The 27,434-nt window shown below is 40.8% G+C and overlaps 2 protein-coding genes across 18 annotated transcripts in view; one reads left to right on the forward strand and one right to left on the reverse strand.

The window, feature by feature from the left end:
- Positions 1-5,501, forward strand: part of Efa6 (Exchange factor for Arf 6) — a 49,615-nt gene extending 44,114 nt beyond the window's left edge. For 2 of the 4 annotated variants that reach the window (XM_018027361.2, XM_018027362.2), the window contains exon 13: positions 1-5,501. In XM_018027361.2, the coding sequence (XP_017882850.1) occupies positions 1-249 (249 nt within the window). In that variant the 3' untranslated portion in view covers positions 250-5,501. The other 2 variants (XM_018027364.2, XM_018027363.2) reach the window with 2 other exon arrangements.
- The window catches only part of LOC108626613 (histone-lysine N-methyltransferase 2C), a 27,360-nt gene continuing 4,158 nt past the window's right edge, over positions 4,233-27,434 (reverse strand). For 2 of the 14 annotated variants that reach the window (XM_026814963.1, XM_026814960.1), the window contains exons 9-35: positions 25,645-27,379; positions 25,402-25,572; positions 24,988-25,329; positions 24,768-24,892; positions 23,319-24,080; positions 21,927-22,062; positions 21,748-21,851; positions 20,982-21,660; positions 20,720-20,899; positions 20,433-20,645; positions 20,073-20,357; positions 19,446-19,991; positions 19,185-19,348; positions 18,471-18,623; positions 17,622-17,811; positions 17,397-17,558; positions 17,126-17,313; positions 10,463-17,027; positions 9,842-10,282; positions 9,494-9,770; positions 9,185-9,408; positions 8,888-9,105; positions 8,429-8,806; positions 8,004-8,354; positions 6,945-7,910; positions 6,684-6,866; positions 4,233-6,597 (exon numbers count right to left, since the gene is read on the reverse strand). In XM_026814963.1, the coding sequence (XP_026670764.1) occupies positions 6,505-6,597; positions 6,684-6,866; positions 6,945-7,910; positions 8,004-8,354; positions 8,429-8,806; positions 8,888-9,105; positions 9,185-9,408; positions 9,494-9,770; positions 9,842-10,282; positions 10,463-17,027; positions 17,126-17,313; positions 17,397-17,558; positions 17,622-17,811; positions 18,471-18,623; positions 19,185-19,348; positions 19,446-19,991; positions 20,073-20,357; positions 20,433-20,645; positions 20,720-20,899; positions 20,982-21,660; positions 21,748-21,851; positions 21,927-22,062; positions 23,319-24,080; positions 24,768-24,892; positions 24,988-25,329; positions 25,402-25,572; positions 25,645-27,379 (15,831 nt within the window). In that variant the 3' untranslated portion in view covers positions 4,233-6,504. Of the gene's footprint in view, positions 6,598-6,683; positions 6,867-6,944; positions 7,911-8,003; positions 8,355-8,428; positions 8,807-8,887; positions 9,106-9,184; positions 9,409-9,493; positions 9,771-9,841; positions 10,283-10,462; positions 17,028-17,125; positions 17,314-17,396; positions 17,812-18,470; positions 18,624-19,184; positions 19,349-19,445; positions 19,992-20,072; positions 20,358-20,432; positions 20,646-20,719; positions 20,900-20,981; positions 21,661-21,747; positions 21,852-21,926; positions 22,063-23,318; positions 24,081-24,767; positions 24,893-24,987; positions 25,330-25,401; positions 25,573-25,644; positions 27,380-27,434 lie in introns of all 14 variants that reach the window. The other 12 variants (XM_026814959.1, XM_026814958.1, XM_026814968.1 and 9 more) reach the window with 11 other exon arrangements.

The following is a 27,434-nucleotide window of genomic DNA, read 5'->3' on the forward strand; positions in this document are numbered from 1 at the left end:
TTGAAGAGGTACAAGACATATGCATATTTGTTACGATCGAGATTGGCGTTTACGGAAGTAGAGCCGTCGCTGGTTGAGAGCAGCATCGGCGAGGTGGACGAAGGAAGCGGTGCCCTACTGAATTCGGACGTGTCTCTGGTCCCTCCGCCCGTTCCAGATCGGCCAGCCATAAATAGGTACAGTTACAGGGCTGCCATTTACAACCGTAATCTGCTAAACGGTCAGGACTACGGCGGGGACATTGGTTGACGTGTGATGGGTGTATTTTCAGCATGTGTGGTCTAGTCTGACCTGCGTTCACGCAGTCAGAACCTCCAACAGCTGAAACACCGAAGAGAATGATTAAAGAAAAATTATCTAACGATGTATCCGACGCATCACACTTGTTAAGTACAGTACTTTTACCGTACGCCCGTGTACTCACCGCATTCTCTTTTACTATATTTAATCGTAAAATTATCAGCGGTATCATTGATTAATGGAAAGGACTAAGAACAACCGGTAGTGCTAACGCATTCGTACGGCGCTTCGCTACAGCAGCGACTTCGATCTTCCTGATTCAACTTTTTTACGTGTTTCTCTTCTCTGTTCCCGGAGTGATTAATTCGCTGTTGCTCAAGTATCGCGCTGTCACTGATAAGTTGTCGCGAGTGTGTACCCGAATGTAAGAAAGCTGCTGTTCTAAGCGCTGGTTCGAGGCCAGTCAATGAATTGGTGATTGGGTTGGGGTTCGCACCTAAGTCAGTAATAATGTAAATGGTTCGCTATTTATTATCCGAGTAGATTCTTAAAGCGTTGACAAAGACTTGGCAAGGCTCGATTCAAGACTCGTGCCTTGATTGAAGATAAGACCAGTTACGTATAGAACAATGCGTTAATGGCCGGTAAATGAAAATTATGAAGAAAATAAAGGAGAGACGGTGTTCGAATGTTATCTTGGAAAGTAGACACATATAGTTATATAGCGTAACCACACCGTTCAATTAATGTGAATTTAATACCATCTGTATAAAAGACAGTGGAGCGTAGGTACGAATACGAATCGTTGTTTCTTAAAATTTATCGTGCATCTCAATCGAGTTCTTCAGCATTAAAATCATATTTATATAGAACCAAGATTGTTAAACGAGATTGCAGTTCATATTGAGATTAAGAAAACGAATCGTACGGTATATACTTTGTTGCTATACCGAACTGTGTCTGTCTTCGTGTGAAATGAAAAAGTACCTTATTCGAGCATCTACTCATGCTTTCCGCTTTCAGTTCGCTGCTAACAAACATTTAACTATATATTTATCATCGGTAACAGGTGACGTAAAGTAATCGCTTCTTTCGCTGGTTTTAAAAAATATTATATTGGTGACTGGAGCATTTCTTTCTTTTTTTTCTGGTTTCTGCTGGTTTTGTTGTGTTACTTACTTTACGTAAGATGTAACGATTTCCGATTTATTAATTTTCATTCACCGTCTAAGAACCTAGACCTTTTTTTATCACCGACCAGGAATACATCACGATTTTTATAGATCATTAATGTCAAGGATGGGTACATTTCGCGAAATTTCAAGGTATTCTAGCACGCATTGTTGACTATTTATTTAAAACGTTGAATAGAATTATTTATTTTTTCTATATAAACGAGTTTAATCGAGATACGTCACGCAGAAACGTTTCGTTGTGACGGAGGTACTTGTTGAACGATGTTAAGACGTCGCGGTTTCTCGCGTTTCGGATTTATTGTTGATTGCAACGAATGTGATTGCGCTGAACGCGAAGGTGAAGGAACGCCGCGCCCGCGCCGGCACGTTGAGCAATTTAAGACTGGATAATAAAAAAGATAAATTAATTAGAGAGACGCGTGTTCTGATTACAAACTTTTTCAGTTTGCGACGAAAATTGTCTACTATCGAGCCTCATTTTGCACCGCGTAAATCTACCATATATTTTTGTAATTTCGTGCGATTCCTCGAGAATAATTGCATTTTCATTCGCGTTCCACGATTTTGTCATGTGTCGCTTCGAGATGATATATTATAATTATATAATATATGTATCGTACGAGGAGGACCATCGTGCATGCGTTTTTTTTCTGTGATCGCGTTATTGCTCTTTGTGATTTTATATTTACGTATTGGTTAAGGAGATCATTCCGATAATTTAGACGAGGGCGATGGATAAAAAGGAAGAGAGAGAGGGGATGAAAAAATGAGAAATCGATTCTTTCGTTGCTCGGTACCTATTCGATTGAACCATCGCAAGTATAAGGACTAACGTAGGGCCTCACATTATTCTAATCATTGTTCCAACTTTACGTTTAGGTGGATAAACAGTAGCGACTTATCGAAATTATTCTAGCCTTTTTAAATGCAAACTATACAGTACCGTATTTATATATATACATGTATGTATATACCGTGTACATATATACGAATATATGTATATGTATACACACGATCGTTCTCGCATAGAAAGCATTACGTAACAGATTGAGTGCTTCTATTCCCAGTTTTGTTGTCGTACATTTAATGATACTGATTAAATTATTTCGTTGGTGCTAATTATTACTAATTTATTTAACAGTTCGAAATGATTTGTTTTAGGCTAATAACACGAACGCGATCCTTATTGACGTTATTGTATTTGTTAATTATGACTAGGTAAAAAGAATGTTGGAGGATTGATTTGCTATTAATGGAACAAAGGTACTACCAAGTGTTACGTAATTATTTTATGCTGGTACACGTCCTAAATTTAATAAAGCGATACTATAATCTAATCTCAAAGAAGCAGTATTAGGATCTACTAATTTTTTACTTTTGAGTTGGAGGAAAAGAGAAATCAAAATACAATTTTGATTACGTTCAATGAAAAATGGTAGCTGATTTCTTGCTGAATAATATTCATAATATGATTGACAAACATTCCAGGGACATCTCTTTCATCTTGTAGAACACCAAAACGATTCTGTTCATCGGATAGTCGAGTTTAGCATTCGTTTTTTCTTTTTTAGATACGGTTCCTGTAAATCATGTTACTATTCAATATTCGCATACATACGAGTAACGCATTAACTCTTAAGCATAGAAGTCAGTAAAGACGAAACTCTATTTCGTTACTTTTGTATTTTGATTGTAGATAGAACATTTTGATTATCCGTTTTACTATTTATTAGATAACAGTCTTTTTGTATCGTTCTCGAGAAGGATAAAATCGTTCACTACATCTAATCATAGTGTACACTAGACCCCTTGTACATAAAAATGTATTATATGTGGATAATATAACGATTATTATAAACTATATAAAGCTAATGGCAATAAACAGTTTCCAAATTAATATAGATTCGAAACTTTCATATGCAAATCCCAGAATCTCAAATATATTAGTAGGTAATCTCCAGTATCGTTTGTGATACGCATGCATCCCCCCATTCTTCGTTTAAATTGCATGCGTCCTTACTTTAAACACTGCATTTCTAGCATGCACTTATGAATTATTTCTTTAATAAACAATATTCTATTTTATTTATTTCTTATTTGGGATAAAACGGAGTTAGAAAATTGCATGTAGGGCTTTGTATACGCTTCTTAATGCCTTGTGAATAGATTTAATCATATTGGCTATGGATTTAATTCTGAGTTACACGAAATGATCCTCGACGGTACACTTTTATTATTGATTCGAATTTTTCTTCATTATTCGGTTGCTAATTTCGATTTCTTCACACGTGAACTAGAGCCTCACTCGTATCGTATACTTTGTTCGACATTTATTTAATGATTCTATTAATTTATTGCATGCAACAGGATTGAGCCAGTGTCATCGTGAATGAAGACAGCAGACCATCGTCATATGTTTCGACCGACACAGAAGTTGTAACGCTTAAGTTTTTCACTTCTCTTTGTCCCAGACGAAAGTTCGTCGATGATGGAACGAACGTGTTCCCGTCTGTCGCACCGGGTAAGCACCTATTTTTTTTCATTGCGAAAAACCGAGTTTTATTTTGCATGAAAAACCATCTTCGAATAAATCGGATGTGTGAGACCAACGTCGAGAAGTCATGTGAAAATATTAATTACTGATTCCGGCAAATTATTTTTTTAATTATTAGAAAACTCATTGAAGAACGAGATTTTAATAGTAAATTATTATTTTATTTCCGTTGCGTCGTAGGGTAAAATATTTAATATTTAAGTAAGAAGTTCCATGGAAGAGACAGAAAGCCATCGCTCTGATTATATCATCAAAAATTTTTATTACAACTTAATATCTAAAATTAAGACATACCTCAGGATTTAATTACAAACTGGTACTAATTGTCACCTTGATCGAGTCCTTACCTAAACGAAGTTTGTTAACTGATTTCTTCGCGATGACCCGAAAAGGGGACAGATGTTGCGGAAACAGTCTAAACGGTATAAGCAACGTTTGACAGAAATCCTTCTTCAGGGAAAACTTAATGCGACGTTAAGAAATGAGAAAGCGAATAAGACTTGTTACACAATCATTCTAATCAGCTACGAAATTTAATAAACACGATATCGACAACCATTTGCTATTATAAATGTACTACGTACTTTGACAACAAAAAATTACACTGAACACGGTGAAACTTCTCCTCGTTTTATTTCTATTAATTCTTTTTCTTTTAAAGATTAAATACTCGAAAAATCCTCGCTAGATTTTATCATCGCGTTAGAAACAATATACAATATACACTCAGAGTATACGTTCAGCCGCGCAGCATACCGATCAGTATCAATTTACAAAATCTGCGGAAGATGAAAGCCGGTTTATATATATTATATATAGCGAAATGTTTACAATATATTGTTGTCCAAATCGTCGAATATACATATAAGTAGTATACGCAAGTGGTTTTTTGTAAGCGTCGTACCTTGTCTCCATACTTACTTTTACGCTTAAAGTGATAGTTACTTTTTTAAAACTGTACATAGATTACACACGGTGTTGTAACGTTTTAGACCGCCTTACAATTGTAACGTGCATAAATGCCAAAGAATTGCATTTAAAATACATTTCCCTCACGATGTATTACTTCTTCGCATTTACGTTCGTATAATTTTTTCACCGATCACACTATTACTCGCTTTTCATTTGCATTATTGCATATTTTTACGATCTGCGTAATCGCGCCATCCCTTTCACTTTGTTTTACCCCCCAAGCGTTCATACAAATGCGTCCGCATTACGTTCCCACGGATGCGGAAAGTATTTCTCGCGTCTTCTCCTCTCTTATCCAATTAAACAGAATTAAACATTTCAAAGACTTCGTCGGAGATATACTTGTTCTGTATAAATTACTTGCGACACACACATAGAATCGAGAATACTCATGTAAATATTATTTTAGCGTTTGTCGTATTCTTTTATTATACTAACTACCGAAACTTGGAAAAACGACTGTGTACTTTGTGTACATGCGATATATATTCATTTGTAAATATTATTTTACAGTTATAAAAATAAAATTGTGAACATGATCTCGTTTTTATGTTATTGTTTCACTCTCACCTATAGAAATCATTGTTTCTTTACATCTGCCGTTTTCATACAAGTCGAACCGATCGAATATGAAAAGGTAAGTTTCGGCTATAAAATCGCACTTCAAAAATTGATTTTGCTTACAAGTGTTTGTAAAAAACAAGTTTCGCTTTAAGTTTCATTATGCAATTGTAACATTTTTAAGAATATATAAATCTGCGATTCATTTACAAATCGTGTGTGACCAAAGAAAGTTTATTTAACAACAAAGACGTGACCACTTTCGTATTTCTGACGTTTGGTAAATTCGCAATTCACGCAATAGCATCTATTCACGGCAAAAAGGCTCCAAAGGCGAATATCATTTATTTACATACACACGAAGCGTTGACAAATCGAATTATACGAGAAAAAAAAAAGGATATACAAAAACGAAATAGATCAGTAGATTTTGTACGGATTTATTATCATATAATGAAATAGATATAATTGTATATAATTCTAAATTAGATACTGTTACTTTACATAATTCATCTTCTGGTGATTCAAAATAACATGGACCTCTACGTATGTACAAATACAGTGCAATGTAATAATAATTATTAAACGATTTATATTACAATATCGATCAACCGGACGTTGACACTATTCAACATACAAAGATACAAACTTTCTGTATACATACACACGACCCATAAAATTTGTTATATTTTTTTTTGCAATTACTCCGTGTCGTGTCCTCAAAGAGTGTCCGTAATATACAAGCGATTCAATGTCTCTATGTTTTGTAAAGTAAAACTAATATTGTACAACTTTGGAGGAATGTTGTGATGGCATAGCACCAACTTCACTATGAATCAATTAGTCAAACTGCAATGGCACTTTACAAATTAAATAATGTGTTTATCATATATATTTATATATTTATATATATATAATTCTTTTCTTCATGTAAAACCTACCCAATAACGTAGTAACAATAACAACGGTGGATCGAGCTCTTTAGTTCATCCACTTGCGGCAGTTAGGCGCGCCACATGCGCATGCTATCTTGTGCTGGTCATCTTCAATGTCAAATTTGTAATCGTATGCCAGCTGCGAAGCAACGAGTTATTGTGTAAATGATTATTTCGAATAAATTACGATGCAGAGGAGTATTGAACTAAAACAAGATAACGTACCTCCTCGCCACGTGAGATTCTCCGCTTCGCAAAGATTATGATTCTAAGATCACGTTCAACCTCAACGATTTCAGCGACACAATTCGGGTTACAAGAGTGGTTGATGTACCTTGCCAGACCCCCACACAAAGTCGCATCGACCACTCTCTCTTCGTCCAAGCGGAACATATAAATACCACGATTCTGTAACAAAAATATCATTCATAATTTCGTTCTTTCAAAATCGCAACGTAATAAATATCGGCAACACAAGAAATGTACCCTTGCTTCGTATTGCTTCTCCCTGGTTTCGGCCAATTCAGTACGGATGATCTCCCCAATGTACTCAATGACCATTGTGTGTTTCTCCAGATCGCGCGCAGCGTACAGCCCCAGACCTTGTATCTTGGAGCGCGCTAGGTATACGTTATTCCGCCACTCCTGCTTCATCTTCTTGTACTGCGAGCTTTTAGAATGGACAAATTGTTTCGAATAGGGACACGCTACTTCGCCTGCAACGGTCGCGGTCGGAGCGAAGGCCGCCCGAGCAGAGTTGCCTGTCCGCTGCGTGTGCGGCCTTTTCCAGGGTAGTTGATTCCGTAAACGAGCTTCTGTTCTCGCACTGCCGGTAGGATTAATCGCTAACGGTAATTCTAATAGAGGATTTCGACCGTATTTAAATCTGTAATCGGTCAGAGTCTCGATGCCTGGAAGACTTTCTAGAACACGAACAACCGCCGGCTCTGTCAGTCCGAACAGATCTTCGCCGGAAACGTAACGCGGGAACAGTTGAACGCTATGTGTTGTTTTTCTAAGTTCGGCGAGTGGTTCGAGGATTCTGCTCCACACAGCGCGAGGAGTCGCGTCTCGTAGTTCGACGTCTTCTTGTAAAGGTTCTTGTACCAAGACGCGAAACTCGGGGCGACCGGAAACGTCGTGGATGGAACACACGTACCGGCAGCGTTTGTTCGGCCGCCTCATGCTCCAATAAAACCTGACGATTTTGTATCCGACGGGGTATATGTAGTTCGGTGTGTGAAAATTGGTGAGTTGATGCGGAAGCAGTTGCCCGACGCTTAAAAATATCAGACTTCCGACTCTCAGCAGGTGATTATGTTCCGAGTGATGCATCACAGCTGCGACTTGTCTATTCTCGTCACGGTTCACGTAAACCCTTCGGTAGACGGAAAGCGTGGTCAGTTCATTATCTTTCTCGTTTTTTTGCACATGCTGAGCGCAGTAGGTACTCTGAAAGTAACATTAACGGCCCATGAATTTTATGCGTTTCATTAAATGTAAAACTATTAAAACATGTCGTTCACGTATATCGTCGATGCTTACCTTATTCTTATAAAAAACACAGCCATCTTTAACAGCGCAGCCAAGATGGTATACGTTGGTACAGCGCATTTTAAAACATTTTACGGTAGCCCCCGGTTTCTCACAAACGATACAATTTAATACAAGGCTATGTTGCAAAGCAGTATCAAGATTCATCAAGGCACCATTTACAGTTTCGTACACATCTTCTGACCAAAGGGCGCAGTTTAAATGCACCCATTTGTCAACGTCAAAATTAAGTAGTCTAGCGGGGCCATCGGCTGTACCATCACCTTGACTGTGACAAAACATGCACCGTCGACTGTCTTCCGTTTTGGCAGGTACCACGGTTACCCCCAAGCGGAAGAGCATCTGTGAAAAGGAAATAGTATTTTACATACAATCATTTATAATGCACTAACAGAGTAAATTAGTTCCGTCCGTACCTCTGTGATTTCTTTATCATTTGGTTTTTTGTACTTGGTTTGAGGTTGCATCGAGCCGAGAGACCACGTCTTGTACCGTAAACCTCTCCATACTTTCGAAGGTGGTTGTTGCGTCTCAGCCGAGTCAATGGAGGATTCTTCGGTCGTATGTTTCTTTGGCCGTTTATCTTCTGTCATTTCGTCTTTCGCCTCAGGAACGTCTTGTTCCTCGTTCTCTATTTTAATCTTCACCTCAGTTTCCTTTTCTGTCTGTTCGATTTCTATACTTTCGGTATGATCAACCGGAGGTTTCAACATATATTTTTTCCCTTTCTTGAAATCATCGTCTAATACCTTGTCTACTTTATTATGACATAAGTGATCAACTATCATTGCAGCCTAAACAAAAAACAACATTCATTACCAAACGAAAGCAGAAAATTAATGTCGTATATTTCGTAATATTTCAATAATCTTTACCTTGTCTTGGGTGTTCGAAGGTGTTCTGTGCATAAGAGCAAATTGCATATAACAGGCTGCCGAACAGAAACATAACTCATCGCCGGGCTCAGCCTCTTCTTTACTTAAAAATGGTAAATCGGATACTTTCTTTCTTATTAAGCTATTCAATATCACAACATCGCAATGACGACAGAATTTAGCGGCGCCATTCAAAATACTTTGTATATCAATCGGGGCTGAAAATTTGAACACGAAAACGTCACGTATCCGTACAAACTTTTTATTAGTTTCTACTTATTAGATTGATATACCTACCTCCCTCTTTACCATCTTTTCCCTTGATTCTATAAAGACCTAATTTCTGACTAGGGGGAGTAGTAGTACGTTCTACTATCTGGTAACTAGTGGGAGGAGCTATATTTAAGATATTAGCCAAATCCTTAAGTACTCCCATTATGTCGTCTGCAGCCTGACTATTCAAAGTCAATGTAACTGTTACATTGCCATCCCTCAAGGCTATTGGAGGTGATTTTCCAAGCCTATGGAAATCATTTATATAATCAATGGCTGTGCAATAATTCCAGAAAATCTATGTAATATATATGAGCGTACGTGTATGCGTACCGTGGTACTCCTAAATTCTCTTTATCTTGTTTAGCAATGTCTTTGCCGACATAAGTCGGTTTTAATCTGATTGGTATCGGTGAAATTAAAGGTATGACGGGTGACACTCGTTTCAGCCAGTCCGATTCCTCGTCCGACTCTTCCTCGATCAATCTTAATCCCGGGAATCGATGTATAAATTCCGGGATAACACACTCGGGTGAGGAGGAACTGACTATCGTGTCCGGGGAGTCGACGTCGCGGTTCATTGATAAAGAATTCTCCTTTTTATCATCGGCTAAAAAATCAATACATATTAATACTTAATAATTAGTTTCACATTGAAATTTCTGCTGCGCGAATACTTACAATCGTCCAATTTAAGAGGTGGAAATTCTTGATCATAAAATCCTCTTTGAGTAGAAACAGGCTGTTGAGGTGGCAGGGGTTCCATTTCGCCGAACGGTTGAGTGTTGTAGTGATCGGATACACCCGGCAATGTAGCGGATCCATAAGAACCGACTAAGTCTCCCGTCCTCGTGTTGTAATCTTTTTGACTGCCGATTTTCGTCAGATCTCCCGAACCAAAGATAGGACACACGCCGTAATTTCTGCCTAAAAGTGGTTCTAATACTGCCATTGGCTGAAGTTGCCGTAATTGTGACATTAAGTTGTCAATGAACGTGTCATAATCCTCATCTAAGCGAGATATTTTTCTAGCACGCTTCTTTTGCGGTGCTGTCGCCTGGTCCTTTCCCTGACTTTGCTTCCGTTTTTGTTGATATTGTCGCCTTTTCAACTTCTTGAGATCTGTGCAATTCAAATTTCAGAAAACTTCAGTAAATCTAATTTTTTTTAATATTGATATCATTTTCAATTTCAAATTAACTAAGTGATATAAAATATTATTTTATACAAAATATCAGTTATTGAAAATCATTTAAAAATTATAAACGAAAATAAATCTGTAATTAAGAATTTGCTGCATACCAGTTTTGTCGTCAATCGATCCGTCAATAAGCTCCTCTTTGGCAGTAAGAAAGTCTTTGGTATCAGTTAATTGGGTAGGTGTACCACTAGATAGAACTTCATCAAGAACTTCATTTTTGACTTCCCTTAAAGGCACTGTGTGTTGTGCATTTGCACCCTGTGACGCCTGGGCTTGGTGGCCCACCGTGTGAGACACCGTATGAGGCACTGATGGCGGTATTGTGTTTACATGTTGTGGGGGTTGTTGTTGTTGCTGCTGCTGCTGCTGGGTCGAGGCGATCGTTTTCTGGGTGACCGGTATTTGGGGGTGAGTCTGTACTTGGGTCTGCTGTGGTGGCGGTGGCTGCGCTGCCGTGATAGGCGTCAGCGGTTGTTGCTGCGTCGCTTGAACGGTACTCGATACTTGCGTCGTCGACTGTATACATTTACTAGTCACAGTTGTGATCACTGGTTTCGCTTGTGGTATCACTCGTGACACGGCCGTGGGAGTCGATACACACTGTTGTTGCTGAATGGGCGCGGTACTATTGACGATGATATCATTAGCTGGTTTCGACGGTGGTTGATTAATGGTCGATGGTTCTTGCTTCACGATGGGGGTCGTTGTTTCCGTGGTCTTGACCGAGAGCGACGGCGGTACTTGCTTAGTAATCGTCATCGTTGGTTGTTGGTTCGCTTGAGTCAAAGTGGTCTTGGCAGGTTGCGTAGTTATCTGTTGCTTTACAAATGTATCAACCCGTTGTTGAGAGAGGATCGGTGCAGAAGTTGTTAAGGGTGGAGGTGGCTTCGGCGGTTCTTCTTTAATCGGTGGACTTTGCACTTTCAAAGGTGTTACTGACTGCGACAAGAACGACGTCTCCCTGTTTAAGACTTGTTTATTACCGGTAGTCTTAGGTGCTGGCACTTCGTTGACCAAAGGCGGTAGAACAGAAAATGGAGTAGGCGGTACTGGTCTCGCTAGTTGCGCTTCTAAAGATGGTACTATAGGCAAACTAGGACCTTGCGAAGAACCAGAGCATAGAGTAGTCGTTGCACATGCAGAATTCTGCAGCAATTGCTTTAATAATACATTCTGAGATTCCTCCATTCTGTGAGAACCTGCTGAACTTTTATTTATTTCTATCTCAGATCTAACTGTTGACGGTTTCTCTAGTACTGATTGTGGTTTGCAATTAGATTCTTCCGGCTCTTTTTTCGACGGCGCAGTCTGCGTCAGATCAGCATTCTTAGTCTCCACCGGTAAGTGAGTAGTTGATTTATAACTTCCGGAACCAGACGTAAGTTGAGAATGGAGAAGTGTAGGTGTTTGAGACAAAGTAGATTGCAATATGCTGGTACTAACGTTAATGCTGTTGGTACTCGCGGTCACTATGGGAGGTACGATGGTTCTAACACATTGCATCGACGTTGTCACTGTCGTTGACGTGGCGTTCACCACCACGCGAGAAGGTGCCGAGGAGGAGGCGGCTGAACTCACTTGCAGGATAGCTTGAAGACTCTGCGTCCGTTGCACGGAAGTTGCCATTACCGAGCTCAACAAATTGCTGGCCTGCGTCGGAACGGTATTCGTCCGATGTCCAGCGATTGAAGGTTTCGCAGAGTTCGTGCCAGCCAGCATCGCATTCAACATCGCATTTGAAGTAATCGAGATACCCGAATGTGTCGATAGTCTTGGGCTCATCACAGACGACGTTTGCAGGGAGAGGCTATTAGTAGAAGTAGCTTGCAATTGTACTCCACTGGAAGTGATTCGTAAAAACGACTCCGATGGAGCGACCTTAGACAAAGTAGAAACAACGCTTACTGTAGAATTTGTACTTTCTTTTGTATGTGGGGTATAACTGGTCGTCGACGTGGACGTCGTCGCTGTCGCCGTCGTCTCTAGATCAGGTTTGCTCGTGATCGTCGGATGAGATGTGATCATGGAGGACTGCAGCCGAACGTTTGCGTTACTATGAAGATTATTTACAGAATTTGGCGAGGATGTGCTGATTGTAGTTAGTATGTTTCCCGTTTTTGGACCCGAAATCGCCGATGACACCATAGTGATCATGGCGGTTTGACTTACGGTTGTGCAATTTTGCGAATGATTAGTTTGTAGCGAAGATAATAATGTTCTCAGCTGATGCGACACGTTGGCGACGTTTGATGTTAATTCTGTAGGTTTCGACAGAGGAGAAAGATGAGGTACCGTTGTAGTGCATTTCTGTAACTGCGCTACAGTACTTACAACCAAAGGAGTATTCGGCTGCGGGATCGGAGAGTTCCTCTTAGGCGTAGGCTCCGGAGGTGGCGGACTGCTTTTCTGCGCTTTTAGTGGTTTGTTCTCGTTCGGTAAGACATGTTCATTGTCGGAATGTTCTTGCTCCAAATCCATTAAGGAGTCTTGAAGAATGTTTAGAGGCAGAGTATCTAAAGGTGTTGGTAGGTCGTACATCATACTCGATTTTCTTGATCTGTCTTCTTGAAGCATGTCGCTGTTCGCCATTTCTGGCTTCGATGATATAATGTTCTGTAGCATATCCAATATATCGTCCGATGATTCCTCCATCATACCTTTTTCTTCATTGAGACAATGTTGGACATAAGGCTTACTCGTTTCGACTTCTGTACACAATTCATTGTGTTTCTTTTCTTTCGGGGGTATGTTAGAATTAGTGTTGTCTGCGATACTAGTCTCAATATCTTTCGCTTTACTGTTTATTTTCTGAGCTTCAGACGTCGTTACGTTTTCTTCTTTACTTTCATTTTCAACCGGTTCCGAATCGTTCTCCAAAATATTTACCAATGACAAATCGTCCGTAACTGGCGATATCCTTTTCAATGAAGAAGCCGTGTCTGATTTATTACTCTCCGTATGAGAATTATCTCTATTTATGGTATTTTCTGCAGGATTATGAATCGCTTCGAGCATACTTTCCAATTCGTCAGTGGTATTCAAAGGGTCGCTTTTCTTGTCATCGGATAGATTTGACTCTTGACTCAAAGTTACGCTTGCGGCCACGTTTCCACTCAAACTATCCGCCGTATCAGATTCCTCCGAATTTTTTGCTAAATGATCTGTTTCGTCCTTCTCATTTTGAACCTTTACATTTTTTTCCAATATTTCTGGCTGATTCTCCTTGGTGACCACGACAGATTTATTTTCGTTTTCTTTGTTAGGAAGTTCTGGTATCGACATTTTTGGCGTCGATAATGTGACTGACGTTGGTTGAACGCTCAAGATCAATTTCGTAGGACTGCTTGTCGTCTCTACTGTGCTCGGAGCTATATTTTGGATAAAACTAGTGATTTCATTCGGGATTTTAGGCACTGACGATACGACTTTATCCGAACTCGTTATCTGAGGCTTAGGAACTTCCAAATTCGGTAAACTGATTTTAGGTAACGGTTCTACTTGCGTCACATTTTGTTGAGAGCTGGCCATGTTCTCCAATGCTGTTTGACTGAGCTTGGCAGCAATTTTAGCGTCTGCTACGATACTCGCCATCGACGATGGTAACTGCTTTTGATTATTGAAGGAAGACGGAACGGTCTCTTTTGTTATACTCAGGGTCGTAAAAATTGGCGTCGATTTACTAGTAGCGTCCGTTACCACTAATATAGTAGTGGACGTACCAGTAACAGTGTCCGTGTTGCCATTACTAACGTTTGTACTTGAAGAGATTGATAATGATACTATGGATTTGCACGTAGAAGGTACACCAATGTTGGCATGATGCATGCTTGACGGCGGAATTTGATTGTAAAGTACTTTTTCGGAGAATACAAACGTTGTAGGACTCCTCGGCTTTGATTCTTTTTGCGTCTTTGATTCATCTTCAGCAGCACTTTCCAAGATAGTATTCTCTTTCGGCATCTCGGAAACACTAGCAGTATCCGTCTTCTCGACTTCCTCCGTGCACGATTCTTTAGACAAGTTATCTTCAGGCGATTTTGTACTGGGATCGATGATCACGACTTCCGATTCGTTAACGAAAGACACCATGAGATCTTGTTCGGGCGATTGGTCTATGTACGATCCAGGCGATGGATCCACACGAAGTTCTTCTTGATCCGGTGACTCCGGAGTGTCCGTAACTGCTACTAGCCTCTTACCAGACTGTAAGGTTCTTATTATATCCAGCCTTAGGCCCTTTTTGTTCCTTGTATGAGAAGACACGAGGTCCTCGTCGCTCAATATCGGATCGTCTGTTTGAGATTCAGGATTTTCAATTTCCAATATTTGCACTAAGTCGTGCCCTTGACTCCCTTCGTTGACTAATGCATTACACAGGGAATCATTGCTATCTGCTGACAAATCCACAACCACGCCAGGCTCAAAAAGTACATATTCCTCTTGCATATCGCCTTCTAGCGTCCCCGTTATCATATCAAGTTCTGAGTCTCCAAATTGGTCTATCACGGTAATATCGTCACTATCACGCTGGGCTGTGGAACTCAAAGTCACTTCCGTGTTCACGATAGTTTTATCGTCGTCATAATCAGTCGTATCGGGTATTGGTTCCAACTTGTTACTGGGACTGCCCAACGTTAAGGGTCCATTGTCTGATAATGAAGTAGCTTGTTTAGTCTCTATAGAGGTCGGTGGAGTTTGAGGTGGTGTGTGCGAGTCATCGTCAAAATCATTATAATCTGCGCATACCAGAGAGTTAATCTTCGACTGCGGTATACCAGTTTTTCTGTGCACAACCACAGACGTGTTTGGTTTCTCCTCCATGTTTAAAAGATGCGATTCAGAAGTTTTCCCTTTGCTGGTCTCTGCCTTAGTAGACCACATAGGAGAACCACCCCTCAATCCAAGCTTGATGTAACCAAACCGTCCGAAAGGTAATGGATTTAGAGGATTATGCGGGTTTCCTCCTCCTCTATTCGTATGCTCCGTCGTCGTAGACGCCTGTTCCTGCTGGATAGACTGTTGATGTTGATGCTGTTGTTGCATCTGTTGCTGTTGATCACTTTGTACAGACATATTGTTCGATGTCTGAGTCGCGTAAGAATTATGCGGAGTGTGAGGCGTGTGAGGAGTGTGCGGTGTTCTTGGAGTTCCAGGATTTTCCACGCTCTGTGGTCGATCTGGCATCGCTGGACTGTTCCCGGTAGATTGTCTTCTTTGCATCTGCATAGGCGAGCCACCGACCATAGGACTGCGCGGCATGGGAGAGCTAGGCGGTTGAGACGGCGGTGGATGATGCGCATTATTCAACTGATGCTGGAGCATCGGCGACGTCGAAGGGTGGTTTCGTGACATCGGACTCGGTGGTTGATACTGTGATATCATTGGTGAACTTGGCGGGTGCGGATGCATTCTTGAGTTCATTGGACTGGGTGGTTGCGATGTCTGACTCAGCTGCTGCTGAAGCATAGGAGAACCCATAGTCTGTTGAACCATGGGACTACGAGGCATAGGAGAACTCGGAGGTTGCCCGTAAGTCTGTTGCATCTGTTGATGAAGCTGAGGACTTGGGGAATTTGCAGGTTGAGACACCATCGGAGAACTCGGCGGTTTTTGCATTACATGTTGCTGCTGCTGCTGCTGTTGTTGTTGCTGTTGCTGCTGCTGCATTTGTAGAAACTGTTGTCTCTGTTGTTGAGCTATTTGCTGCTGTTGCTGCTGCTGAAGCATCTGTTGCCTTTGTTGCGCCATTTGCAACGTGCGCTGAGTCATCGCGTTCTGCCCATCTTGAAGAATCCCAGTGGCCTCGTGTTGTTGCTGCTGCTGCTGTTGTTGAAGAATTTGCTGCCTTTGGAGCATTTGCTGGTGTTGCTGAGTCATCAGAGACTGTTGATTAGACTGCGGGCTTCCAAGCGGAGACCGTTGACCATACACGATTCCTCCTTGAAGCTGCAATCTGGGTCGTTGTCCTGGATCTCCAATGGCGGGTGGACGGACGAAACGTTGAGTAAGACCGTGAACTCTGACTGCTTGATCATTGATAATTTGTTGGGTACTTCTAGTGTCTGGAGTGAAGGCACCCGGACTAGTTGCGAGTCTTCCAGTAATAATCGCACGATGTTGCGGCGACGTCATACGAGTTGCCGAAGGGCCACACATTCCCGGCGACGGCATCGCTCCAGGACTGAAGGGACTCTCCTCGTTCTGCGAGTGCGGAGTGCCGATCCGTGGCGATTGTTGCATGTTATGGGGCGACATGGTTCCCGGATTTCCCGACTGTGGATTACCGGGACTGTGTTGCAGCAACGGTGGATTAGGACTGTGTTGAATAATGGGAGTCGCCGGTGAATGTTGTATCATGCTCGATGCAACGTTACCAGGGCCCGGACTTTGAGAAACAAGCGCGGCGGGACTGTGCATTGGCGAATGTTGAGAAGGAGACATCAACGGCGAACATGGTTCGCTGTTTTGTTGCTGAGGCTGTCTCTGCTGCTGTTTACTTTGGTATTCTTGTATCAACATGCCGTGTTGCCGGGTTTGCTTACGGCTCGCGTCTAAATGTTTCTGCAGTATCGATTGCTCGCTGGAAATACGTTGCAACTCGGCCGCGTCGTTCTCGGTCAATTCGTTCCCAGACTTTCGCAGCTGTCGTTGTTTGCTATTAAGGGACTGTAAAAACAGGAGAGAGTTTAAACTGTAGCATACCCGAATCGTTTAGAGTGCTACAAAAACGAAAACACCGCAACATAAAAACATTCTATCCTTACTTTTCGTATTTTACGCAGCTTTTGTACCTCAGTTTCGTAATACTTCAACTGCTGTGTCAACACTTGACGCTGATGATTTAGCCACTGCTCGTACTGCAGTTGCACTTGCCGGTCCTGTTCGTTCGCAATGGTATCCGGCGGCGTGGGTGGGGCAGGAATCTGGGAGACGTTGAACGTGGCTACCCTCGCTGGATCATACAACGAATTTTACAATACTTCTATATTGCAAGCAAATTTTATTTCATTACAAACTGTGTTTTGATATACTAACGTTCTGGCGGTGTCTGGGTGGCGATTGGTTGTCTGGGCACTTGAGTGACTACTTTCGTGGCGTCTGGTACTGACTGCTGCCAATTGGTACCTGGAGCGGATGGTGGGCTTGATGTACAAGATGGCCTAATTACAGGAACTCCTCCAGGTACTGATGTAATTCCTTGTGGAGGAGAAGCAAGGGGTGCAGATTCCAAAATATCTGCTTTAATTTGTTCAAACTCACTGTCACTTAGAAGTGGTCCTCCGGCGCTCGTATTCTCGCTCTGCTGCTGCTGCTGCTGTTGCGGCGGCGGCGGCGGCTGCTGTTGCTGCTGCTGTTGTTGTTGCTGTTGCTGCTGCTGCTGCTTCTCCTGCTCTCGTTTTTCCTGCTCCAACAATTCCTCCAGCAATAATGGTTGTTCCTGTGAATACGACTACTGACAGCTTATCAAATCTCTAATTAATTAACAGGATATTGCAGAACTATGTATTAATTCATTGAAGGAAGGATTGCATTATGCGTTATTACATAGAGTTCATATGTCGTGAAATTATTATGTACTGAAACAAGGGAGGATTATCATCTTAGTTAAAAGAAATTACACACATGCAAATCTTATTTTTGCAGCAATTGTCATTAACACAAATATCATTTAGACAGAATGTTAATGTAGAAAGATAAGCACAAAATTTTGAAGACTGTAATAATACATGATCCGATGAAGCCTAATGTCTTCCTATTTAGAACATACATGCACACATAAAAATGCAACACATTTTATTACTGGTGTTATTATATGTAATAATTTGTTGAATAATTTCCTAATTAGAAGTTATAGACTTCTCATACATTTTCGTGTATTACTACTTTTCGTTTGCATGTTGATGACAGTAATAAATTCTAATAATGGGAAAGGTAATTTATCATCTATCGTTCTCAGAATAAATATCACCTGTCATAACGTGGTATAAAAAAAGGAGAAAAGAGAGAATGGTGCAAAAATATATAATCTGCACAGTAGAATCATTGGATTTTGAGTACTGCAGGTGATAGAATGTGCTGAATGCTGTAAAGTCCCCAAGTCTTGCTCACCTGCAGAAGCAAGGGTCTTCGGTGAGGGTGAGGTGTCATTGCGGGCGTACCAGTATGTACCACAGGGGCCATCGGTGGACCCGCCACTGGTACTGGGTGCCCTATATGGACTGGGGGCCGCGTCATACCCCGCCCACCTGGGCACAGCCCCATCTAGACATGCACCAACACCAATGCATTGCAAACACCCAGGCGAAAACACCATTTTACCAGCCAATACTTTTATATTAAATAAATTACTTGCCTACGTTCCTACGTTCATAGCAAATTCGAGATCTCCTCCTCTCGCTTTTTTAATTATATTTAACAAAACTCGACACTTTATATCACACACTTACATTAAGATCCAAGATTCTAAGAAATTGTATTTCGTAAAAACATATTCTTCTGAAATCGTGTATACCGCGTGATCATATATCAAATTAATTATCGAGATATAAGGAGAACAAAACGTGTACAGAAATCATTTAAAACGGATTCTAGAATTTACATGTAAGACAAATTAAGATTGTTATATCCAATGTCTGTCATGAAGGTGAGCATTTTGTAATTCGTGTTATATACTTTGTGAAGCGTTCGTTGCTTGACAAATTACGAGATGTTTAATATTTCCGCGGTTAGAAGAAAGTGTTATTGTAATTGCGTAAAAAATACTCAAGATTAAAGCGATGCAAAAACTTCAGAACATCGAGAATATGTGTAACATGAACAAACCTGTATAGGTCCAGGATAAGGGGGCGGGGGTCCGGGGTACGGCGGAGGAGGCGGTGGCGGAGCAAGTGGCATACGAGGACCGATCATATGATTCACGGCAACTACTCTGCCAGCCACATTTGGCACACCTGTTACTCTCATACCAAGCCGCTGCTGTTGTGGCACTGCAATTATAAAAATAATTATTAAGTGAAGATTGCTTTGAATCTTCGAGTGATAATCTACGAGCGTACAATCATGCGCTATTGAAAAGATGCGTACCTTGGATATGTGTTTGCGGTATCCTCTGAGGATGTCCAGGGAATGTGGACGGATAACTGACCGTAACGGTGTTAGTTGATGTGACGACACCGACCGCTCCGTCGGGCGAAAGCAGCCGAGTTCCCGGAGGCATAGGTCTACCCATCGCCGCGGCTTGCTGTACGTGTTGATGCATTTGTTGCTGCACAACCACGGCTTGAGCATGCGATTGGGGCATAACCGTGGATGATTGCTGTGGCGTTTGTGATGCTGCAGAGATTGGAGTCACGGTTTGTGTTTGCGTCGGAGCGTTGGATGTCTCTGTCGGTGTTTGGACCGTAGTGGTCGTACTCGCGTCACTTATATCAGTATGCACCGCACTGGTCGCGCCTAACTCTGGTGGTTTTCGATCCTCATCTTTAACTTCCTTTTTCTGTTTTTCATCTTTGGTCTCTACCTCGACCTGTTCCAAGTCTAAATCAAATATGTTTGTTTTCTCGCCCCCGGCAATGTTATCTAATTCGGGGTCTGCATACTCCAAAATATTAAAATCTGCTCCCATTTCAGCTGTAAGGATATAACAAAAAATACAAAATTCCCGCCTATTATAAAGCGTGGAAGAAACGACAGATCAAATAGTTTACATACCAAGAAGTTCATCGTCATCATCGCCTAGGTCTCCTAATATTGCACTCACGTCCTCGACCTCGACCATCGGTGCTGCCTCTTGCTCCAACTTTTCAAGCTCTGCCGTGACATTATCAGGAATTTCTGATGGTTCAGAAGGGCTAACCGTAGTTTCACTAACTGTCGTTGGTATCAGAGGTGCTCTTATGCCAACTCCTTGTTGACCCAACATTCTGATTCCCTGATTTAAATTATCCTGAGGTGTCCGTATCATGCGTTGCGCTATATTTTGCCCTTGATTGGGATCTATAAGCATAATATTATTAATTAAATACATGTTCATATTAAAATACTAACAGATAATAGAGAAAATAGATGCACCTGGAAATCTTTGTTGCTGTAAGACGTCGAACGATTCTGCAATAGAATTTCTCGCAACTGGCATTCGTGTTTGTATAGTCTGACTTGCTTGGAAATGTTGTTGAGGTATAGTTGCGCCTACTTGCGGTCTTTGCAAGATCATTCTAGTACGTGGATCGATATTCTGTACTCTGGCATCCATATTTCCTGGTACAGGATGTCTCGTATTTAACCCTGTATACATATCAATAACATCGGTGAAATAAAATACATAAAATATATATTTGATATTGTAAAATGACACTTACCAATTTGACCTCTTATTAGAACATTTGGTTGAACGGGCATCCTAGGTCTGACGATACCAGGCGGAAGAGGATGCCTGAAAGTGCCTTCTCCGGTATTGCTTGATGCTTGAGAGTGTTGAGGAAGTTGCACGTGACTTGCGTCGAACTGCTGCTGATTGTTCTCCGTATTACTCTGCCCATCTAAAAAAATTAAGACATGTATAAAATTCGTACTTTATGGAATATTAAAACAATCTATCTAATAAGATATCAAAATTTGTACCTTGATTCCACGTAGTGCTTACGGGTTCCAGTTTTTTACTAAACTGTTGTCTTTGTAAAAGATCACGCAATTGTCTATTCACTTCTGGTTGTTGATTGAAAACCTCGGGTGGTTGGGAATCTTGCCGTGATTCTGGTCTTGGGGAGGAGTAATTCGGAGTGGGAGAAGGCGTCGGAGGTTGACTACTGTATGGGTCAGGTGTACGAGATGGTGCGTATACGTGAGTAGTCGGTCGAGTACTAGGAGTGTTAAAGATAGGCCGCGGTGTACCTGGAGGCTGTGGGAAAACGTCACTCCTAGGCGACGTGGAATATGACGGTGTGCCAGCGATTTGTGACCTCGGTGTTTGGGAGCCTTGAGAGTAAGCTTCGGTATTGTCAAATCGTTGGAAATGATCTTGGGACTGCGACGAGGCCGGAGATTGTGGGAAATCATGAGGAGACTGAGACGCTTGAGGAGAAAACGGAGACGGTGGTTGCGTAAAATTATTTGGCATTCCGGGTCTGACCACAGTCCCAACTGGTCGTGTCATCGTTGGGCAGGGTTGATTGGGTAAACGTGGTATGCCCTGATGAGGGCTCTGAGGCGTTAAACCTCGCGTAACTTTCACAGGAGGGGTTGCAAATGTGTTGCGTGATCCAGGCGACGGTGAAGCTAATGGTCCCATATGATTTCCGTCCTATAAAATAGATCGCGTAGAATAATTATAAAAACGTCTTTTACATTATGGAGAATACACTTACAAAGTTGTAAAATATAATTTTACCTGTGATGTGGATACTTGCAACTGAGTAGTTAATCCTGTAGTATTGTCAGCATTTATCTGAGTTGTATTATCGTCACTTATTTGTCTATGGACTCTAGTGATAGCTATAGAAGAAATATTCAGTGGTCAAAAACAAGGTACAAAGATCACATGTGACGTACGGAATTAAATTTTCGTACCATGTACACGTTGTTCGTGAATAACTTGTTGCTGAATCTGTGCTTGCTGTTGGCGCAGTGCTTGTAACTGTTTCCATTGACGTTCTTGTTCAGCTTCTCTGCTAGAACGATCTCTATTGGAAAGTCTCTCTTGCTCCTGCCAAAAACGGTTTTATTAGATTTCACGAATTATTTGTAACAGAAGATCATTATATCTTTGCCGGCATTTTTATTAAAAGAAAATAGAATTAATTATTCAATAGTACAATCTATATTCAAGAATTTCACACACTTTAGTAATTAGATAATCAAAGAATATAATGATCCATTTCTTTTCTTTGAAGCAGATGTAAAGTATACGATAAGGCAAATTGACAATCAGCCAAAGTGTACTTCAAGTTTAACATTCAAGTAAAATAATGAGATATTACTAAATTAATATAATTAGCAAAATCTTGATATCGTTGCATGTGCAACAATCATAACCAGCCACCATCTAAAATAAATATTATTTAATCAAAGATACACGTGAAAGAAAAAAATGTATTTTTTACCACACAAAACACCCAAAAACATTCACCTCAGATTAAATTATAATAATTTCCATGCAATACATTTTATATTAATAAATTATTCAATTTCTCTGAGAAGTGCATACCAAATGAATTAAAAAGAAAAATTATTTCATCTCATATGTAGTGAAATTTGTATACACTTGGAATCATAATTAATTATAATATTAGCAGCTAAAAATCACCTTGTTATTAAAATATCAATAAATAACAATTGATTATAACACTAAATAGTTTCAGTACAAGAACTTGAATTACTAAGGGTGTCTGAAAATTCCAATGCAACAGAAGTTAGTATGGCTAACATTTCTATAAAATGTAGTGTAATACATTACGACAAACATCTACCAATAACGCAATTCATAAAAAGCAATACACTTATGTAGGTAGATAGGGAGAAACGTATATCTATATAATAATCTTCGGAACGTAAAGGATAGGAATAAAGAAATAAAAATGTGCTACCAGTTGTCTTTAACATGCCGCAGACAGTATAATGAATTGCGCAAAATAAAAATGATTTTTACGAGACTGGAATCTAATATAATCTATTTGAGAAAGTTCATATGTACATTGAGGTGTCTGATCATCCAACTAGATAATATAGAATTAAATACAAAGCCAGTTACGTGACACCAATATTCTGAAACACTATTCTATTGACAATATGAATTAAATGATCGTAGCGTGTTTCAGGTATTTGGTAACAATACATAACTAAATTGTTGCACAACATAATGATAAAATTTTTGCACTTAAAAAAAAGATAAAAGGAACACTAAATGTCGATCAGACATGTGGCACAAGGCAAGACACTAGAGGCACAGAATAGGTGGCTCACCATAGCCGGGGACTGTACAGGTACAGTGTGAATAATTGCAGTGGGTGGCGGATCGTAGTGCTCCTGGCTGAGGGAGGGAAGGGTGCGCATGATTTCAGATGGGGTGAGCACTCTAATTTGGTGGTCTACCGAGGATAATTGGCGTACAGGACCTACCCCCACCATAACGTTGGTAGTGGGGGACGGCTGAGAGATGCTCAGACTGTTAGCGATAGTACTGGTACTGATCGTAATGTGAGCAGGTGTAGGACGTTGCTGGGATGGTGACGTTTGATGCTGCCCTTCACCGGCGCCCGTGTTGCAGTAAGAAGAAGCAGTTGCTGATGTGCAAGGCGTGGCTGGCGACTGAGCTACTCTAGCCTGGCTACCACCGGATATCTCTTGGTGCGCCAGGCTGTTAATGGAATTAATAGAGTTGACAGAACTGGGCCTGGGTGAAGAAGAGGGTGTCGTGGATGTTGGAGAAGGACTCGGGGAAGAAGATGTTAGCTGCTTCGGCGGTCCCTGCACCGCACACACCTCCGCATGATGATTACTGCTAGTCGTCGATACTGTCACTCCTGTCGTAGACACAGTCATTCCGCTCTTATCCTGTGTCTTTTCACTGCCCACCGAGGCCAAAAGTCCGATCTGCCTTTGATTGGAGGCCATAGCTACTACTGGAGAAACTTGAGCTGATGTCATAGTTGTGACAGGTTTGGTGATGATGGTAGGTGCACTTGTTGCAGTGACTGGGGTCGTGCTTGGTATATCCTTGGATATCTGTCGGTTCAAGGGGTGCCTCGTTCACACACTTACGTCATAGTATTCATGGCTTAGAATATTTTGAAAATGCATCATACAAAGGCAAATGTGTCAAATTTAGTTTGTTTCTGGGAGGTCTCTGAGGAACTTGAGGGGAGGCTATTCAGGGCGGAGAAAAAAGCTAAATTCAAATTTATATTCCTAAAGTATCAGATTAGCATCTAAGCATCTAACGAAACATGATCCGACCGAAGATATGAACAACGTTACGATAAAACAATGATGATTTAAATTTGTAATGTAAGTAAGGAATATGTATCGACGCGTATATAATTAGGTAATGTAACATTCATGATGGTGATTAACATAGTAGGGGTAAAGCAACTGCATAATTATGTTCAATATAAAACAGCAGATATACTCCAATATAGACGTGTTATAAATTGATGCAGATATTTATGTTTACATGGAGTAATTTCTAGTGTGCTTATACAATGTCATTTCTCTTTTCTTTAAATTTCTTCAAGTGAATAAAACTTTTACATACTTAAGTATAGGTATTGGACACAAAGGACAAGCTGTTAGTTTGACCTGTGTGTTAGCACAAGACATCTTTAAAGACGAAATTGGATACGTATCACATAAAGATCCACGCTTCTCTAGCACCCATATCATGATCGCAAGTATTACGTAAATTTTTCCTACCTGTTGAGTCTTTTTCATACGAATCGCAGCCCTATTATCTCGCGCCAATGTTAGGTACGGAGCCTTTTTATCATTGGGTAGCGCACGCCATTTCTTCAGTATTTGTTTACATCTATCTGACCAAGCTTGAACATTTTAATTAAGTACGATTAATATGATTATTGAAATTAAAATTATGCCTGAAACAAGTTTAAATTAAGTCCTGATAATAGCAACACACCTGGATACTCTGTTTTCCAATCAGGATAGTTGATATTTGCATAAAGCACAGAAGATATAGTTGCTCCTGAACCTAAAGCTTCATCGGCTTCCATTTTAAGATTACTTCTTTGGTTGTACGAGATTGTAGTATTGCCTGCTGATGATGTACCTTCATCATCAGGATTGACGCATGGACTTGGTGGTTCGTAGAAAGCTGGACTGAACTGAGGGCTGTTGCTGTACTCCGAATGATACGGTGAGGGCGGTGGAAAACTCATAGGAGAACTTAAATTAGATTGTCCAACAGAAGGCAGTGCCCCAGCTATTTGAGGTCTTGCTATAGGCATCGTGCTTTGCATACCTGTAATTTTATTTTCTCCAATAAGTTATTTGTACAAGGGAAATTAATAGTTTTTGAATTGATAAATCTAACTTTTACCAGGATGCGGTGAAGGTGATACAAGTGGTGTTGTCGAAGATGATGTAGGATGAGGAGGCTGGGTTTGAACAGAAAAGACAGAAGATTCTTGAGACTCTTGAGATTCATCCGTCAGAACTCCTTTGAATATTTCTTCGATATCCTTACTGTCCATATTAGGTATACCTGGTGAAAGCACAGCAAGTAGTACATGTTACAGTTATTGCAAAAGAGATTAAGAGAAAATAAATAATTTACCTGTATCTCTGACCATGGACTCTAAATTGAAATGCGGACTAAGAATGTCTGTCAATTCATCTTTAGCTGTTCCTGGCGCGTCATCCAATCCATCTGGCGCTTCGTTAGTTTTAGTTAAGTCCTCGTTTCGTTCATTCATTATAGTATTAACAATATCACTATCGAGTAAATCATCGGAAATAGGCAAGATATCGCCAAGAGCTTCTGGATCACTGCCTTCGTCATCCATAATTTCTTCCCGTTTTATAGGAGTTTCTGGAGGTACTTTTTCCTCTTCCTTTTCTTGCTTCGCCTTAACTTGTTCCATCGCTTTTAATTCATCTTGAGACAGCTGAATAGTATCTGCGTTAGCAGACGCATTTCGTTCGCTATCCGACTCGCTGCTGCTTTCCAATTCCTTGTCTTTGGTCGTGTCCATAAGATCTTTGCCAAAAAATGCCTCTTGCATATAGAGAGGAAAACATTCAGAGAGTTTTGTCTTTGGTTTTCTTCTCTGTGGTTTCCTGCGTGGTTTATCATCGTTTACACCAACCACTGAATCCAACGATTTCTCTGGATCTCCCTCTTCCTCTTTATCCTTGCGAGTGCCTCTCAGCCTGACGATAAAACCTCCAATCCCCAACTTTTGTAAGTTACGCTGACGTTTGCGTCTTAAAATCGGTATCCCGTTCTCAGTTGTATAGATACTAAAACCTTCGGGTGGTGGCTGGTCACGCAACGCCCATACCATGCCCTCCTTGAGTACCTCCGTAGGTTCGTCTTTCACATCTAAATCTAGTTTCCCTCCGTTTTCTTCTAAGGAATTGTCTAAGCTTCCACCAGCCACTACCGATTCTATCGTAGCCATTATATCTGCTTCCTTGTCGATCAAAGGGTGCATTTTTCTCCTCTTCTTTCTTGTCTGTTGGTGTTCAGACGTCAACGATTTTATGTGATTCATGCCAGCTTCAGACAAATAAACTCCGTCAACCAAATACTGTTGAGGAGAAGGTTTGAACAGATCAGGACTGCGCGATGTTGGTGGCGGTGAACGAGGATATTTATTTAGCTGTGGCTTAGGTAGAACAGATAAAAGATGCGGCGGCGGGACATCCCTCGGACGACAAAGTATACAAATATAACCCTCTTCCGCACATTTCTCAGCTTCTATCTCGTTTTTAATCGAGTCACAAGCACAATGCAACCACCTTTCGCATTGGATACATTGTATAATTAGGTCCCCTTCATTGTATGCTTCCTGACAGGATATACAGATAAAATGTGATGCACACGGGCCGCATTGCGTGTAATTCTTCTGCCAACTGCTATTAAATCCTGGATCGTTTGAACCGCATGTTTGACAGTGCGCACACCACTTACATTTCCAAGTGCCGTGAGGCACACAATTCAGTGGTGGATCCATGCAATAAATGTGATAACTGATATCACAATCGTCGCATAAGATCAAACGACCCTCGTCGTTCCTTTCGCCGCAACCCTCGCACACTGTACAATCAAGGCACCGCCAACCTTTTTGTAAAATTATTTTAGTAACTTTTACGTTCGCACAGTAAGGATGATAACATTGACCGCATTGTGCACAGGCAATTAAACACCCCTCTTGGTCAGTGCCAATTGCACCGCACATCACACAAATATCTTGAGTCAGTACAAATTTATCCTTCGCAGAGCATAATACAAGTCTGTTTTCAATGCCTGGTTCATCTTCTTTCGAAAACGAGTCCGACACTGGCCTCTGAAATTGTATACACGATTTATTAATAACTATGTATATTGATATCCCATATAAG

The sequence above is a fragment of the Ceratina calcarata genome, unplaced genomic scaffold, assembly GCF_001652005.2.
Source record: "Ceratina calcarata isolate Rehan_Ccalc_2016 unplaced genomic scaffold, ASM165200v1 scaffold422.2, whole genome shotgun sequence".
NCBI lineage: Eukaryota > Metazoa > Arthropoda > Insecta > Hymenoptera > Apidae > Ceratina > Ceratina calcarata.